General features: G+C 42.8%; 1 protein-coding gene across 11 annotated transcripts in view; it reads right to left on the reverse strand.

Annotated features, from left to right (window-relative positions):
• LOC124004185 (membrane-associated guanylate kinase, WW and PDZ domain-containing protein 2-like) overlaps positions 1 to 17,643 on the reverse strand; it is a 252,761-nt gene that overhangs the window by 70,402 nt on the left and 164,716 nt on the right. For 8 of the 11 annotated variants that reach the window (XM_046312961.1, XM_046312959.1, XM_046312956.1 and 5 more), the window contains 2 exons: positions 14,795 to 14,874; positions 8,092 to 8,163 (listed from right to left, as the gene is read on the reverse strand). In XM_046312961.1, the coding sequence (XP_046168917.1) occupies positions 8,092 to 8,163; positions 14,795 to 14,874 (152 nt within the window). The remainder of the gene's footprint in view (positions 1 to 8,091; positions 8,164 to 14,794; positions 14,875 to 17,643) is intronic. The other 3 variants (XM_046313016.1, XM_046312969.1, XM_046313024.1) reach the window with 1 other exon arrangement.

The raw sequence follows: 17,643 nt of genomic DNA on the forward strand, positions 1-17,643 counted from the left end.
ATTGTACATCGTGTATATGTTTCATACGGTGTCAATAAGATCCCATTCATTTCAGGCCTAATTGAAGTTCCCATCTTGTGACTATCGAATTAGTATAGCGCCTCACAATCATCACATGCAATCATCATCACACGCACTGATTTCAACAAATCTTTCTTAAAAATAACTTTTCCTGGCCCTCCCTTCAAATCCCCATTTCACAGTTTCTCTCATTGAATTAACTCCGACATTGTCCTTTTTGCCCAACACAAAAATTAGTTGGAGATTGGCGTGTAGGATCTATTTATTTAAAGGAAAACGTCAATGTAGCCTATAGATATAAATTGGATTTGAATTATGCATTTATTATTTTTTAAGGTGTTTTCTTTCTATTCAAGTCACCCTCCCACCTACCCGCCCTTCATCCACACAGTATTTCATGACCCTAAACAAGCCCACCCCGCAGATATAACTGCTGGCCTGCAGGTTATGAGTAAACCCGCGCAACACTACTTTGCGACAATTTCAAAACGCCCCAATTGTCAACTGTTTCCTGAAAAGCCTGTTGTGGTACATGGATATGTAACTGATCTTCCATACTCAACTCCAGTGCCAACAACTGTGTGTGCCAGGGAGGGCGCAGTGATGTCCAGGCGAAAGAAACTCAAAGGTGTGAGGGGAAGCCCAACTAGCCGCTGCACAAATCTCAGAGACAGAGATGCCCATGATGTGACAATTCCTCTAGTGGAATGCACCCAGACACCAAGCGGAGACTGCATTCCCAGACAACTGTATGCCTTGGCGATAGCCTCCACTACCCAATGGGAGAAGTGTTGTAGGACAAATGCCTACCTCGAGCAGGGTAGGCAAAGTAAACAAACAGTTGGTCACAACTCCGGAATGGCCATGCAGATGCACAACGTGTTCAGTGGTCGCTGTTCAGTGTGTTCAGTGGCCAAGGTGAGCAACAGGGCCATCTTATAAGAAAGAGTTTAAAGATGCATCGTCTCCAGGTGTTTAAAGTAAACGCCCGTGAGCGCATTCAGAACAAGTGCCAAGTCCAACGGGGCAAATGGCTTGGAGCCTGGGTGGAGACTGCACCCTCCCTTCAAAAAACAATGAACCAGGGTGTGAGCCACAATTGTGGCCTCACAAAGTCCTACAATGCAGGCTGAGATCTCCGCCAAGGAGACCTTAACAGTGGATAAGTACTTGCCCTCATTGCGCAAGTTCTGTAGGAAGGAAAGAATAGCAGGGATGAAACCATGAAAGGGGATCCACTAGCAACTCTCACACCACCTCTCGAACAACGAAAGACCTCTTTTGGAGAAAACTCTGGCACTCTGAATCGTGGAGACCATGTTTGGAGGCAAGTCCACAGAGTCTAGGTTGTACCTCTCATGCCCAAGCCCAAAGACCAACTCGGGATGAGGGTGGAATATTTAGCCCTGTGCTGTGGGAGGTACCATGACTGCACGATACAATATCCACCAGCCTGGATTCCCGGGCCAAAGCAGGGCTATCAGAATGAGGGATAGACCATTCATTCTCACTATCCAGACTGGGGGTGATCAGGGCCACGGAAGGAAAAGCTCACATAAATCACATGGCAACTTGTGGGCCAGTGGGTACACGCCCAGAGGAGCCTTGTGATCTCTCATCACGAAGAGCAGGCAACAGTGCGTGTTGTCCTGCAATGTGACACAGATCGATGGCAGCTCTGCCGTAACATTCCCACACCTCCGACACCTTCGGGATGAATTTGCCACTCCCTTGGTAGGGGATTCCATACCTGGGTTTGGTCTGGCTGGCACATGTGTTGCACTGAGAGACAACAGATATCCAGATATCTCTCATCATAGAGTGACGTTGACAGGAGCGTGTTCCTCCTTGGTGGTTAATATACGCCACCGTAGACATATGGTCCGAACTGACAAGGACATGCTAGCCCTGTAGGAACAGACAGAAGTGCCTGAGAGCTAGTAACACAATATAGAGCTCAAGAACATTGCTATGTATGTATTCCGAGAGTCTGATCATATGGTGTTTGCCATACGCCTCTCGTAAACTGCCCCCATCCCTGTAGAAGCAGACGTCGTCACTATTTTGCGGGTGAGTACTCCCAGTGGGGCAGCCCTGCATCAAGAAGAATGGTTCTATCCAGCATTGAGGTGATGATAGACACTTTGCAGAGAGAATCACTCGTGTGTGCTGGTGGAGAGATGGATTCAAGCGGAATGAGGTTACCCAATGCCAGAAGTCTCATGAGGAGGAGGCCAAACATTTTACACGATTTAACCTGAAGCCTAGAGCGAGAAGGTGCAACAACAGCTGGGCTGTGAGCTCCTCTGCCTGAGCCCAAGTGTCCTCGCAGATCAACCAGCCCTAGGAGGCAACGCTTATATCTCCTATGCGCAGGATGAAGTACTGAGCATTGCTCTGAGAGACAGATATTTGCTGCTCCCCCATAACAAGATCTCTCGCCAGAGAGTGAAGTTGCCGGGAATGCGCTCCTCCTTGGCAGTAGTGCTAGTTTGAGGGACGGGTTCAAGCGGAGTGAGGTTACAAAGACCAGAGAACATCCATAGATTTTCTGCTGGGTAGGTAAGAGCGAGCTTATGGCACTATTTATCCTGAAGCGCAGATCGAGCAGGTGTGACTACAGCTGGGTGTCTGCACAGATCAACCGTAGTTAATGTACTCTTAAGCCTCTCTCCTGTAGCATATCTCCCATAGGGAGGGCTAGGGTGGCTTTTAAAATTTTATCATATTACTCCAGTGCTAGCCTCCCTACACTGGCTTCCTGTCAAAGCAAGGGCTGATTTCAAGGTTTTACTGCCACCTACAAAGCATTACATGGGCTTGCTCCTACCTATCTTTCCGTTTTGGTCCTGCCGTATGTACCTACACGTACGCTACGGTCACAAGACGCAGGCCTCCTTGCTGTCTCTAGAATTTCTAAACAAACAGCTGGAGACAGGGCTTTCTCCTATAGAGCTCCATTTTTATGGAATGGTCTGCCTACCCATGTGAGAAACGCAGACTCGGTCTCAACTTTAAGTCTTTATTTAAGATTCATCTCTTCAGTAAGTCCTATGATTGAGTGCAGTCTGGTCCAGGAGTGTGAAGGTGAACGGAAAGGCACTGGAGCAAAGAACCGCCCTTGCTGTCTCTGCCTGGCCGGTTCCCCTCTTTCCACTGTGATTCTCTGCCTCAACCCTATCACAGGGGCTGAGTCACTGGCTTACTGGTGCTATGCTATTCCATGCCATCCCTGGGAGGGGTGCGTCACTTGAATGGGTTGAGTCATTGACATGATCTTCCTGTCTGGGTTGGCGCTCCCCCCTTGGGTTGTGCCGTGGCGGAGATCTTTGTGGGCTATACTCGGCCTTGTCTCTGGACGGTAGGTTGGTGTTTGGAGATATCCCTCTAGTGGTGTGGGGGCTGTGCTTTGGCAAAGTGGGTGGGGTTATAGCCTGCATGTTTGGCCCTGTCCGGGGGTATTGTCGAATGGGGCCACAGTGTCTCCCGACCACTTCCGTCTCAGCCTCCAGTATTTATGCTGCAGTAGTTAATGTGTCGGGGGGAGGGGGCCAGTCTGTTGTATCTGGAGTATTTCTCCTGTCTTATCCTGTGTGAATTTAAGTATGCTCTCTCTAACTCTTTCTTTCATTCTTTCTCTCTCTCTGAGGACCTGAGCCCTAGGACCATGCCTCAGGACTACCTGGCCATGCTGCTGCTCCAGTTTCAACTTTTCTGCTTGCAGCTATGGAATCCTGACCAGTTCACCAGAGGTGCTACCTGTCCCAGACCTGCTGGTTTCCACTCTCTAGAGACAGCAGGAGCGGTAGAGATACTCTGAATCGGCTATGAAAAGCCAACTGACATTTACTCCTGAGGTGGTGACCTGGCTATGTGATTATTGCAGCTCGATTGTTGACAATTACGATACCTTTTGGAGAAAAAAAATAAACAAGGAGGATGGGAATCACCCAAATCATTTGGGTTCCTGGATCATTTCACAGCATTATAAGACTGCGTTGAGACAATGCCTTATCAACGCCCCAAGCCCAGCTCACCTAATCCCTACCATGTAATGCAGTTGTCATAATGCTTCAGCAAATGTACATTATACCAGGGGCATTAGTAGATAATGTACGTCACCTAATTTATGTCCCTCTCACTGCCCTAAATGCCTCTGCTGTTCCTACAGCTGTTGTATGCAGTAATCATGTGCCTATGAACCAAATGTATACTGTTAGCACTGAAGCAGTGTGCCCTAGGTTGAAGTCCACTTTGTGCAGCTCACCCTGCACTGATATAAATAACATGGGCATATCTACTTCTACTAAGCTTCCCAATAAAGCAATGAAAACAAGCAAGCACCCCGGAAGAAAAGTGCTCACAATAGCCCACGTTAACATATGTAGTTTAAGAAACTAGGTTCATGAAATCAATAATTTGCTAGTATCAGATGACATTCATATTCTGACTATCTCTGAAACACTTAGATAACACCTTTGATGATACAGTGGTAGCAATCCAAGGTTATAACATTTACAGAAAATATAGAAATGCCAACAGTGGAGGTGTTTCTGTTTTATATTCAGAACTACATTCCTGTAAAGCTTAGGGGATCTCATGTTAAATATGTTTGAAGTAATATGGCTACACGTTCATCTGCCTCACCTAAAGCCCATTCTGTTGGGAAGCTGCTATAGACCACCAAAATGCTTGATAATATATGTGATACCAACAGAGAGGTATATTTGCTGGGTGATTTAAATATTGACTGGCTTTCATCAAGCTACCCACTCAAGAAAAAGCTTCAAACTGTAACCAGGTCCTGCAACCTGGTTCAGTCAATTTATCAGTCAATTTACCAGGGTAGTTACAAACAGCACAGGAATGAAATCATCAACATGTATTGATCGCATCTTTACTAATGCGACAGAAATTTGCTTGAAAGCAGTATCCAGATCCATCAAGGTGTGATGATCATAATATAGTCGTCATATCTAAAACAAAAAATGATTTTTTTAATGTAAAAAAAAATCCCGAAGGATGGGCCAAATATAGTGTATAAGAGGACATACAATAAATGGTGTAATGATTCCAATGTTGATGGAAAGAATATTTGTTGGTCAATGGTGTGTAATGAAGAGCAAACAGACGCTATACTTGACACATTTATGAAATTGCTTATTCCAGTTACTAATAAACATGCACCCATTACGAAAATTACTGTAAAAACTTAAATCCCAGTGGATTGAAGAGGAATTGATCAATTGTATGGTTGAGAGGGATGAGATAAAAAGGAATGGCAGCGCAATTGATTTGTTAACGTATTGCAAATTGAGAAATCATGTGACTAAACTACACTATAAAACATAGATAAATTACATTAAAACAATTATAGTATAACGCTTTGGAGCACCTTAAATACAATTTTGGGGAAAAAGGCAAACTCCGCTGCATCATTCATTGAATCAGAAGGTTCATTCATCACAAAACCAACTGATATTGCCAAACACTTTAATGATGTTTTCATTGGCGAGACGCTAACACTATTACATTCAAGTATATCTAACTAAATTATGAAAGACAAGCATTTTTTCCCCGTAAAGTGAATGTGGAAGAGGTGAAAAAATTATTCTTGTCTATCAACAATGACAAGCCGCTGGGTCTGACAACTTGGATGGAAAATGACTGAGGAAAATAGCAGACGATATTGCCACAGAAAGTGTGTGCCCCCAGGATTGTAGGGAAGCAAAAGTAACTCCAATTCTTAACGATTACAACCATATCCATAACATGATGTTTGACAATATGGAGAGGGGTACAAGGTAACATTTTGTATTGGATTTGCCCCAAACATAACACTGTATTAAGGGCAAAAAGTGAATTGCTTTGCCAATTTTTTTGCAGTATTACTCTGGTGCCTTGTTGCAAACAGGATGCATGTTTGGGAATATTTTTATTCTTTACAGGGTTCCTTCTTTTCACTTTGTCAGGTTATTATCGCTCTGGATAAGAGCGTCTGCTAAATGACTTAAATGTAAATGTGAGTACTGCAATGTTGTTGATCGATTCTCTGTTTTCTCCTATCACAGCCATTCACTAGAGTCAATTGATGCACCGGTGTGTCAATCTACAGTACCAATTAAAAAGTTGGCATACCTACTCATTCAAGGGTTTTTCTTTATTTTTACTATTTTCTACATTGTAGAATATTAGTGAAGACATTTGAGATTCTTCAAGGTAGCCACCCTTTACCTTGATGTCAGCTTTGCACACTCTTGGCATTCTCTCAACCAGCTTCAGGAGGTAGTCACATGGAATGCATTTCAATTAACAGGTGTGCCTTGTTCAAAGTTAATTTGTGGAATTTCTTTCCTTCTTAATAATGCATTTGAGCCAATCAGTCGTTTTGTGACAAGGTAGGTGGGGTATACAGAAGATAGCCCTATTTGGTAAAAGACCAAATCCTTATTATGACAAGAACAGCTCAAATAAGCAATGAGAAATAACTGTCCAACATTACTTTAAGACATGGCCAGTCAATTCGGAAAATGTCAAGAATGTTGACAATTTCTTAAGTCCAGTCGCAAGAACCCCCAAGATCTATGATGGCCACAGCAAAGGAAGACCCAGAGTTACCTCTGCTGCAGAGGATAAAATTCTTTACATTATTTTGTCTGCAATCTGAGGTGCAGTTACCTGCACTGTTCTGTGAAGGGAGTTGTACACAGGGTTGTACGAGATCTTCAGTTTCTTGACAATTTCTCACATGGAATAGCCTTCATTTCTCAGAACAAGAATAGACTGATGAGTTTCAGAATAAAGTGCTTTGTTTCAGGACATTTTGAGCCTGTAATCGAACCCACAAATGTTGATGCTCCAGATACTCAACTAGTCAATAGTAATTTACAACATTGACAATGTCTACACTGTAATGTCTACACTGACAATGTCTACACTGATCAATTTGGTGTTATCGTAATGGACATCAAAATCAGCTTTTCTTTTAAAAAAACAAGGACATTTCTAAGTGAGACCAAACTTTTAAACGGAAGGGTAGGTATTACAGACTGTCAGGGGAGTTTTAAAATGTCAGTGAATACACTTGCCAGTTGGTCTGCGCATGCTTTGAGTACATGTCCTGGTAATCCGTCTGGCTCTGCGGCTTTGTGAATGTTGACCTGTTTAAAGGTCTTTCTCACATCGGCTACCAAGAGTGTTATCACACAGTCTTCTGGAACAGCTGGTGCTCTCATGCATGCTTCAGTGTTGCTTGCCTCGAAGCGAGCAAAAGAGGCATTTAGCTTGTCTGGTAGGCTTGCATCACTGAGCAGCTTGTGGCTGGGTTTCCCTTTGTAGTCCGTAATAGTTTTCAAGCCCTACCACATCCGACAAGCCGGTGTAGTAGGATTCAATCTTAATGGCTCATCTGAGGGTGTAGCAGCATTTCTTATAAGCGTCTGGGTTAGTGTCCCACTCTTTGGAAACGGCAGCTCTAGCCTTTAGCTTGATGCGGATGTTGCCTGTAATCCATGGATTCTGGTTGGGTAATGTACATATGGTTACTGTGGGGACGACGTCCTCGATGCACTTATTGATGAAGCCAGTGACTGAGGTGGTATAGTCCTCAATGCCATTGAATGAATCCCAGAACATATTCCAGTCTGTGCTAGCAAAACAGTCCTGTAGTTTAGCATCTGCTTCATCTGACCACTGGTGCTTCCTGCTTAAATGTTTGCTTGTAAGCAGGAATCAGGAGAATAGAATTATGGACAGACTTTCCAAATGGTGGGCAAGGGAGAGCTTTGTATGCATCTCTGTGTGTGGAGTAAAGGTGCGCTGGATGAGCGCTTTCCTGTTTGCTTAAGGCAGTATACAACTCATTGATTGTGGTTTTAGTGCCAGCAACAGCCTTTAGAAGTATGTAGACATCTACGAAAAATACAGATGAAAACTCTCTAGGTAGATAGTGTGGTCTACAGCTTATCATGAGATACTCTACCACAGGTGAGCAAAACCTTGAGACTTCCTTAGATATCGTGCACCAGCTGGTGTTTACATAAATGCATAGGCCCCCGCCCCGTGTCTTACCAGAGGCTGCTGTTCTGTCCTGCCGATAGAGCGCATGCTGTATGTTATTAATGTCGTCTTTCAGCCGTGACTCTGTGAAACATAAGATATTACAGTTTTTAATGTCCCATTGGTAGGATAAATGTGCTTTCAGTTTGTCCCATATAGCGATTGCAAGTTAGCCAGCAGGACAGAGGGCAAGGGCAGATTAGCCACTCGTCACCTGACACTCACAAGGCACCCTGATCTCTTTCTGAGGGATCTCCATTTCCTTCTCCAGCGAATAACGAGGATCTGGGCCTGGTCGGGTGTCTGTACTATATACCTCCCATCTGACTCATTGTAGAATAACTATTTGTCCAGTTTGAGATGAGCAATCGCAGTTCTGATGTCCAGAAGCTCTATTTGGTAATAATAGACGGTAGCAGCAACATTATGTACAAAATAAGTTACGAACAACACAAAAAAAACAATAGCATGGTTGGTGAGCATGAGCCGATAAGATGGTAGAATTCCCCTCCGGAGCCATCATAGGGAGCAATACCTGTTATTGACAAATATACACATTCCCCCGCCCCTCGTCTTGCCAGACGTAGCTTCTCTGGTCTGCTGATGCATGGAAAATTCCGCCAGCTCTATATTATCCGTGTCCTTGTTCAGCCACGACTCGGTGAAACATAAGATATTACAGCATTTAACTTCTTGCGACTAGGTGGCGCTATTAAAATTTTGGGATGAAAAACGTTCCCGTTCTGAACAAGATATTTTGTCACGAAAAGATGCTCGACTATTCATATAATTGACAGCTTTTCAAAGTTTCCAAAACTGCAAAGATATTGTCTGTGAGCGCCAAAGAACTGATGTTACAGGCGAAACCTTGATAAAAATCCAACCAGGAAGTGCCGCATTTTTTGAAACCGCCTCATGCCAATGACTCCTTATATGGCTGTGAATGAGCTACGAATGAGCTTACGTTTTCCACGTATTCCCCAACGTGTCTACAGCATTGTGACGTCTTTTTAGGCATTTCCATTGAAGAATGGCCGTAAGGGACCATATATAGCATGTGGTCACATGGTGTCTCCCGCAGAAAATCTTGCGTAAATACTGAGGTAGCCATTTTTCCAATCGCTTCTTATGAGAAACCAATTGCCTCGACGGATATATTATTGAATATATTTGTTAAAAACACCTTGTGGATGGATCCTAAACAACGTTTGCCTTGTTTCTGTTGATATTATGTAGCTAATTAATCATATATAATTAATAAACGTTTGACCTTGTAGTAGTAGCATTTTCCGGTCAATTTCTCAGCCAAGCATGATGAAGAAACATTTCGTGAAAATGTTGCCTGCTGCCAGCAGAGCCTAGCATAGCATTATGCCATGATAAACTTACACAAATGCTTGTCTAGCGTTGGCTGTAACGCATATTTTGAAAATCTAAGATGACAGTGTTGTTAACAAAAGGCTAAGCTTGTGTTTGGATATATTTTATTTATTTCATTTGCAATTTTCATGAATAGGAAAAGTTTCTAGTGGTATTTATGTCCGCTGCGTTATGCTAATGCGTTTGAGGCTATGATTACGCTCCCGGATATGGGATTGCTAGTCGCAAAAGCTTAATATCCTGTCGGTGGGATAGTCTTGATCGCATGTCATCCATTTTGTTTTTCCAATGATTGCAAGTTGGCCAATAGAACAGACGGTAGTCGAGATTTACCCACTCGCCTACAAATTCTCAGAAGGAAGCCTAACCTCCGCCCCCTTTTCTCTGTCTTTTCTTCACATAAATTACGGGGATTTGGGCCCGTTCCCGAGAAAGCAGTATATCCTTCACATCGGACGGGTTAAAGAATGAATCTTTGTCCAGTTCGAGGTGAGTAATCGCTGTTCTGATGTTCAGAAGTTATTTTCGGTCATAGGAGACGGTAGCAGCATCATTATGTACAAAATAACCAAATAAAAAATGTTACAAGAATCACAAAAAAACTAACAAAATAGAACAGCAGCCATCCCCTCCGGCGCCATTCTCTCAAAGACTGTGTGCTAGTTCTGTGGTGACAAGCCTTTGAACTATGAGTCAGCTAAAGCATTTACTGTGAATGGTTCATACACCAACTAAAGTCTATGCACAAATACATCTCATGCACAAACACTGTCACCCATCACATCTCACTCAAAACACAGCAGGAGAGCGAGCGACTGACAAAGGGAGACGTAAAAACAAAGACAATGAAAAAGAGGGGGGGGAAAGGAAGAGAAAAAGGATGAGAGAACAGAGATGGGGTGAGGAAAAGCAGATGAAAGTAAACATGCATGTTGTTCTGCCTACGTTTTTGAAACTGACGCTCAAGGAAATCCTTCAGTCAGACTGGCAGCAAACAACAACATTGGGGCTTTGTACCAATACTACAGAGGATTTTCTAAACCTTTTCCAAGAGGTCCTATTCCCTTCCTTCCCTATGTCCTATTTCCTTCATTTTCTAAGTCTTTAATAAACACTCCCCTTCTTTTACAATGTCCTATTCTCTTTCCTTTCTTTTCAAGTCAAAACAGCATATTGGCTCCGAAACACAGATTTGCAAATGTTATCTCAGGTGCAACAAAATGCTTGTATTTCTAGCTTCAACAGTGCAGTAATACCTAGGAATATACACATATACGGGGCGCAGGGTAGCCTAGTGGTTCGAGCGTTGGACTAGTAACCCGAAGGTTGCAAGTTCAAATCGCCGAGCTGACAAGGTAAAAATCTGTCATTCTACCCCTGAACAGGCAGTTAACCCGTCATTGAAAATAAGAATTTGTTTTTAATTGACTTGCCTAGTTAAATAAAGGTAAAATTTTAAAAAAATACTATAGAGTGCCTTTGGAAAGTATTCAGACCCCTGGACTTTTTCATATTCTGTTGCGTAAAATCCTCAGCAATCTACACACAGTACCCCAATAATGACTATGCGAAAACAGGTAGCATTTTTGTCAAATTAACAAAATAAAAATAAAACAGAAATACCTTGTAAGCAATCAGACCCTATGCGATTAGACTTCAACTTGAGCTCAGGTGCATCCTGCTTCAATTCATCATCCTTGAGATGTTTCTACAACTTGATTGGAGTCCACCTGTGGTAAATTCAATTAATTGGACATAATTTGGACATAATTTGGAAAGGCACACGCCTGTCTTTCCAAGGTCCCACAGTTGACAGTGCATGTCAGAGCAAAAACCAAGTCATGAGGTCGAAGGAATTGTCCGTAGAGCTCCGAGACAGGATTGTGTCGAGGCACAGATCTGGGGAAGTGTACCAAAACATTTCTTCAGCATTGAAGGTCCAAGAACATAGTGGCCTCCATCATTCTTCAATGGAAGAAGTTTGGAACCACAAAGACTATTCCTAGAGCTGCCCCCAGGCAAACTGGGAGAAGGGGGAGAAGGGTCTTGGTCAGGGAGCCTTAAGCACACAGCCAAGACGGCCTTAAGCACACAGCCAAGACAATGCAGGCGTGGTCGGGACAAGTCTCTGAATATCCTTGAGTGGCCCAGCCAGAGCCCGGACTTGAATCTGATCGAACAGAGAGACACCTGAAAATACCTTTCCAGCAACACTCCCCATCCAACCTGACAGTGCTTGAGAGGATCTGCAGAAAAGAATGGGAGAAACTCTCCAAATACAGGTGTGCCAAGCTTGTCGTGTCATACCCAAGAAGACTCAAGGCTGTAATCGGTGCAAAAGCTTCTTCAGCAAAGTACTGAGTAAAGGGTCTGAATACTTATGTACAGTGCCTTGCGAAAGTATTCGGCCCCCTTGAACTTTGCGACCTTTTGCCACATTTCAGGCTTCAAACATAAAGATATGAAACTGTATTTTTTTGTGAAGAATCAACAACAAGTGGGACACAATCATGAAGTGGAACGACATTTATTGGATATTTCAAACTTTTTTAACAAATCAAAAACTGAAAAATTGGGCGTGCAAAATTATTCCCCTTTTCTCCTCAGGAAGCAGGTGAGTTTCCCTTGCTCTTCACAGGGAGAAATGGCATACATGTGCAGTCTCGGTAAAATGCACCGTAGGTCAGGGGTAGAGACTACCTGGGAATAGTGCAGTCCACTGCACAGTGGAATGTGGTCTGAGCCCTCAGACACAAGATACAGTCTCTGTTGGAGAAGGGAGCCACACGTGTGGTGCCGAGGGAGGAAGCTCACGAGGTCTTCTTCAGCCACTTCTTGGACCCCAAATGGAATGCTTATTTCCACATCAGTTTATCCTGCACACAGGAGATATGAGGTTCGCCTCCATTCGGTCTGTTCCTAGCCCCATGGACATACACAAAGTGTGCTAAATCCTCCCTAGCCCTGCCTACGGGGGAGAGGCTATGGGAAAGAGGCTTAGGAGTCCTGACGTAAATCGACTACGATTGATCTGCGCAGACACTCAGGCTCAGTCAGCAGAACACACAGTCCAGCCATTGTTGCATCTGCTCGCTCTAGTCTTCAGAATAAATTGTGCCATAAGCTTGCTCTTACCAACCCATCAGCAAATCTATGGATTGTCTCTAGTCTTTGTAACCTGTCGAGTAGCCCTCACCGTGGAGAGAATGACGGCTTTCTCCACTGACTCTCAGTGTGACTTACTGGATGTTTGTCTGAGGCGTCTTGGGCTCATGGCCTCCATGATTGTGGTAGTCCCTCTTGGCCTCCTCCTCATGAGAGACTTCCAGCATTGGGTGACCTCACTCTGCTTAAACCCGTCTCTCTACCTGTACTACTGCCAAGGAAGAGTGCATTCCCGGCAAATTCACTGTCTGGCGAGAGACATCTTGTTATGGAGGGAGCAGGGAACATCTGTTGTTTCTCTCTATCCTGCACACAGGAGATATGAGGTTTACCTCCTAGAGAGAAAATAGCGCAGCTGTTGTCGCACCTGCTCACTCTAGGCTTAAGGATATATCGTGCCAAAAGTTTGCTCCTACTGACCCAGTAGAAAATCTATTTGGGATTATCGCTGGATTCTGCAACTTCTCAAGTCGCCCTTACCATAGAGAGAGTTTCACCCAGCAACATCCGTCACCTGCTGGATGTGTCTGAGGCTTCTTGGGCTGATGGCCTCCATTATTTTTGTTGTAGTCCCGCTTGGCCTCCTCCTCGTGAGTGACTTCCGGCGTTGGATGAACTCACTCCACTCAGCTGTCCACCGGCACAGACGCATGCGTCTCTCTGCAAAGTGTCTTGAGCACATAAATCAAGTCCTGCATTCACTAATTTAAATCACTCTCAAACACTTCAGTGTTGGAGAGATCCATTCCTCTTGATGCAGGGCTGCCCTACTGGAAGTCCTCATGTGCAAAGTAGTGATGACGGATGCGTGGCAGTCCCACTTGATCTCCTCCTCATGAGAGACTTCCAGAATTGGGTGGCATTGTGTTGTGTGACCATTTTAGAGTGGCCTTTTACTGTCCCCAGCACAAGGTGCACCTGTGTACGGATCATACTTTTTAATCAGCTTATTGATATGGCACACTTGTCAAGTGTATGGATCATCTTGGCTCATTAAAAAAGTGCTCATTAACAGGGATGAAAACTAATTTGTATACAAAATTTGGGAGAAATAAGCTTTTGTGCGTATGGAAAATGTGTGGGATCTTTTATTACAGCTCATGAAACATGGGATCAACACTTTACATGTTGCATTTATATTTTGGTTCAGTGTATTTCCATGCAAAAAGCCAATACCTTAAAAAGGATATATAATTCACAATAAAAAGTGACATTGGTTGGAAGGAACCGCATGATAATGGATACTTATCTTTTTTTTTAAGCAGGGTGATTGTAGCCAAACATGGTGATTGGATAAGTTACATTTTCTCTAGAGCTGCTGTGAGCATAAGTAACATAGGCTTGAGTAATTTGGGATGAAAGTGTATGTAGAATTCCACTGGTAATCCGTCATTACCAGGTGATTTACCATTTTGTAAACGTAATGGCCTCCACCAGCTCACTTTTACATTTACATTTAAATGTTTCTATCCATATACATTTTCTCCAGTTCACTTATAATTGGTAAATGTACCTTATTTAGGAAATATCTTTCTTTGAACTTCTGTTTTCAGGTTGATAACAGTTTGTGATAAAAAAAAAACATTTAAAGACTTGAGTTAATTTCAGAAGAATCTATTCTCATGCTACCATCTCGGGTTTTAATGCAAATCTGCCATTTTTAACCCATGTACTGGTTGTGAGTATAAAGGGCTACAGCTTAAAATACAGAATAAAATATTGTTATGTCACATGATCGCACAAAACACAGGGCCCTCCCTGTCTTTATTGCCCTTGTCCTTCATTTCCCTTGACCTTTCTGCTGTAGAAGGACATGTACTGAGTGGATAGGTGGAGGCAATATGGCAGCAATTCCCTCCTATGAAATATGATTATTGACTATGCAGTTTTATTTCAGGTATGAAGATAATTGCCCACGTATTACTCCAAAGGTGGGTTGTGAGTGAGAATTTTAAAAAAGGGACAAAGAAGGACATGAGCAGAAACAGATCAAGTGAGAAAAAGAGCAAGCAAGAGAGATAGGGGATGGGGGATACAGAGAGCAGGGTTTGTGCTAACACTCCACAGAGCAATTATAATTCCCATCACACACAGGTCCTTTACTGGAGAGAGAGGAAGAGAAGAGAGAAACCTTATGCATACATGTGCATTTGTACATAAAAACACTCACCATCCTCTTTGCACTCCTCGGGTGGTTTGGCCTTCTTTGCCAGCCGAGGATCCAGCCATGACGTGGTTTTAGTGTTGTGACTGGAGAGGAGAGAAAGAGAGAGACTTGACTTTTTGTCTTACTTTAATGAGCCATCCTAATTTCACTAACCCCCACAGCCTAAAAACGCATCGCATGCCACCACAACCTCCACACAATCATATTTGACAGTACACAACATCCCAGTACAGTACACCCTCCAGCACCACATTACAACCGTACATCCAACCATATTGGGAATTTTCCAGTACATATACATACATCTTAGAGTAGTAAAAAGAATAAGTGCACTCTATATGTGTGTCTAGGTCATTAGGCTAAGAGAAGCCATTACCTAGTCCTGAATCATTAACATAAAGAGGAGTTACTATGTGTGTGACGTAAGGATGAAAACGGTATAAAAGGTGTACCGAGGCTGGGAAGTCAGTTGGTCCATGGGCCAGCTCGCCTTGTTACTTTGTAGTAAAGTGTATTTGACAATTTCACAAGTTCCGGTATCTGAGAAACATGATTGAGTGAATATTTCCACGACATAAATGGTGAGCTTGCCAGGAGTGGCTACGAGGGACCAGTAAATGGTTGGAAACTCTGACTGCAGACGGGTCTTCCTGGATGAATAGCACAAACAGCTAAAAGAGAGGTAAGCCAAGTCTTACTTATAGTTCAAGTTTGTGTGGTTCGTTTCGGATCCTGCCTCAGCGATGGAAACACCAAGTAGGTCTCTCCAAATTTAACAAACTAAAGGATATTAGGAGCATTTGAATTCAATAAATGCGTGCAAAATAATTTCAAAAAAGGAAGAAAAGGAAAAGAATAAGCTTTAAGGTTTGCAGCAGTGAAAGTAGAATATAAATATTAGTGTGGCCACTGCGGATTGGGAGTTGTGTGTTTCATCTGTTTTAGGATGGTTGTTGTTTAGGCCTGTTTGAGTTTGCACAAACGCAACCCATTCATCTAATTCAATCAGTCCAAGTCTGGTGGGTCAATCAATTCATCCAGCTCACTCAGTCATTCATCAGGGGTGGTTGATCAATCTCGTTCAGTCTGCTCTGTTGACTGTTCTGTTCGATCCAGTTTGGAGTGGAAACTGTCATTCTGCATGGTCGAATAGAATTAGACAACAAGACCTGTGGTTACTGCCTATTTTTAATCAATAAGGGACTGCTCAGACAGGCAAAAATACCTATGGTTGCCGACTAATGTGGCAAGGAAGTGAATCAATAAGGACTGCTCAGATAGGCAAAAATCTTGTGGTTAACACTTGGCTGTGTTGAGGAAGTGAATCAGCGAAGGACTGCATTTGCAGGTCGCTTAGGAAACCATAAGAGTTGTGTACAAGTGAGTGTGAAAGTTCTCTGCTGTTGGTGGGGAAGGGGTTGCGCACTTCTCCCGGACCATTGCTTAAGTGTGGGGAGTGTGAATGGTACATGAATAACCATTGAAGTAATTTAATACTAGAAGTTGTAACAGTCAGGATAAATAAAAAATACATTAACATTATAAAATAGCAATAAATGTCAAGACGACATCAGCGATTGCCCGTAAAGCCATTAGAAATTGCATAATGTGCTGCAAGGTAGAAAAATATACAGTACAGAGAAACGTAGAAGTAATAACATTTGAAGTAACTATATACTTGGAAAGAGAGAACAATTATAAAAACCTAGAGACAGGGGTAATAACCAATAGACTGAGTACAATAATCAGAGAATGAAAAATAATGTGTATATCCATAGGAGAGAATAGGGCGTGGTCAAGACATCCAGGGCTTAACAGACTGTTAGCAAGATTTAGCCCTGGACCAGTAGGGAGAAATCTAAGAACAAGAGAAAGAGACTGGTGAAAATCATAATAAAACGAAACTAGGGAGCAAAGAATAAATACGAATATCACAGGAAGCTAAAGGAATAAACAGACAAATAAACCCGGAAAAAAAATATCAGTAGCATTAGAACAGATAAGGAAGATAAATGAAAGATTATGTGGAAATAGGAAGACAAGTGTGAATAATTTTGGTAATATGGGTTATCAATAATAGTGATATTTGAGGCGCAATACTGGAATAAGACATTAAGTCATCCGTATTCTCCAGTGATACATTTTCAGACGCTATAGTGTAGGATCTAATACAAGTGCCGTGACCAATTAATTATTATCTGGGGAAGTGGGTAGCGCTACCTTGGAGAATAGTTAACCTCTTGCGATGAGCAAACCCGTATCTGGGAGCGTAATCATAGCCTCAAGTGCATTAGCATAACGCAACTTTTCCTATTCATGAAAATCTCAAATGAAATGAAATAAATATATTCAAACACAAGCTTAGCCTTTTGTTAACAACACTGTCATCTCAGATTTTCAAAATATGCGTTACAGCCAACGCTAGACAAGCATTTGTGTAAGTTTAGCATGGCATAATGCTATGCTAGGCTCTGCTGGCAGCAGGCAACATTTTCACGAAAATAAGAAAAGCAACCAAATTAAATCATTTAGCGTTGAAGAACTTTGGATGCTTTCACTCAGGAGACTCCCAGTTAGATAGCAAATGTTCCTTTTTTCCAAAAAGATTATTTTTGTAGGCGAAAAAGCTCCCGTTTCTTCACCATGCTTGGCTGAGAAATCAACCAAAAAATACCTAGAGGCAGTTGGTTTCTCATAAGAAGCGATTGGAAAAATGGCTACCTCAGTATTTTACGCAAGGTTTTCTGCGGGAGACACCATGTGACCACATGCCATATATGGTCCCTTACAGCCAAACGTAAGCTCATTCGTAGCTCATTCACAGCCATATAAGGAGTCATTGGCATGAGGCG

This window comes from Oncorhynchus gorbuscha, linkage group LG02 (assembly GCF_021184085.1).
Source record: "Oncorhynchus gorbuscha isolate QuinsamMale2020 ecotype Even-year linkage group LG02, OgorEven_v1.0, whole genome shotgun sequence".
Classification (NCBI taxonomy): Eukaryota; Metazoa; Chordata; class Actinopteri; order Salmoniformes; family Salmonidae; genus Oncorhynchus; species Oncorhynchus gorbuscha.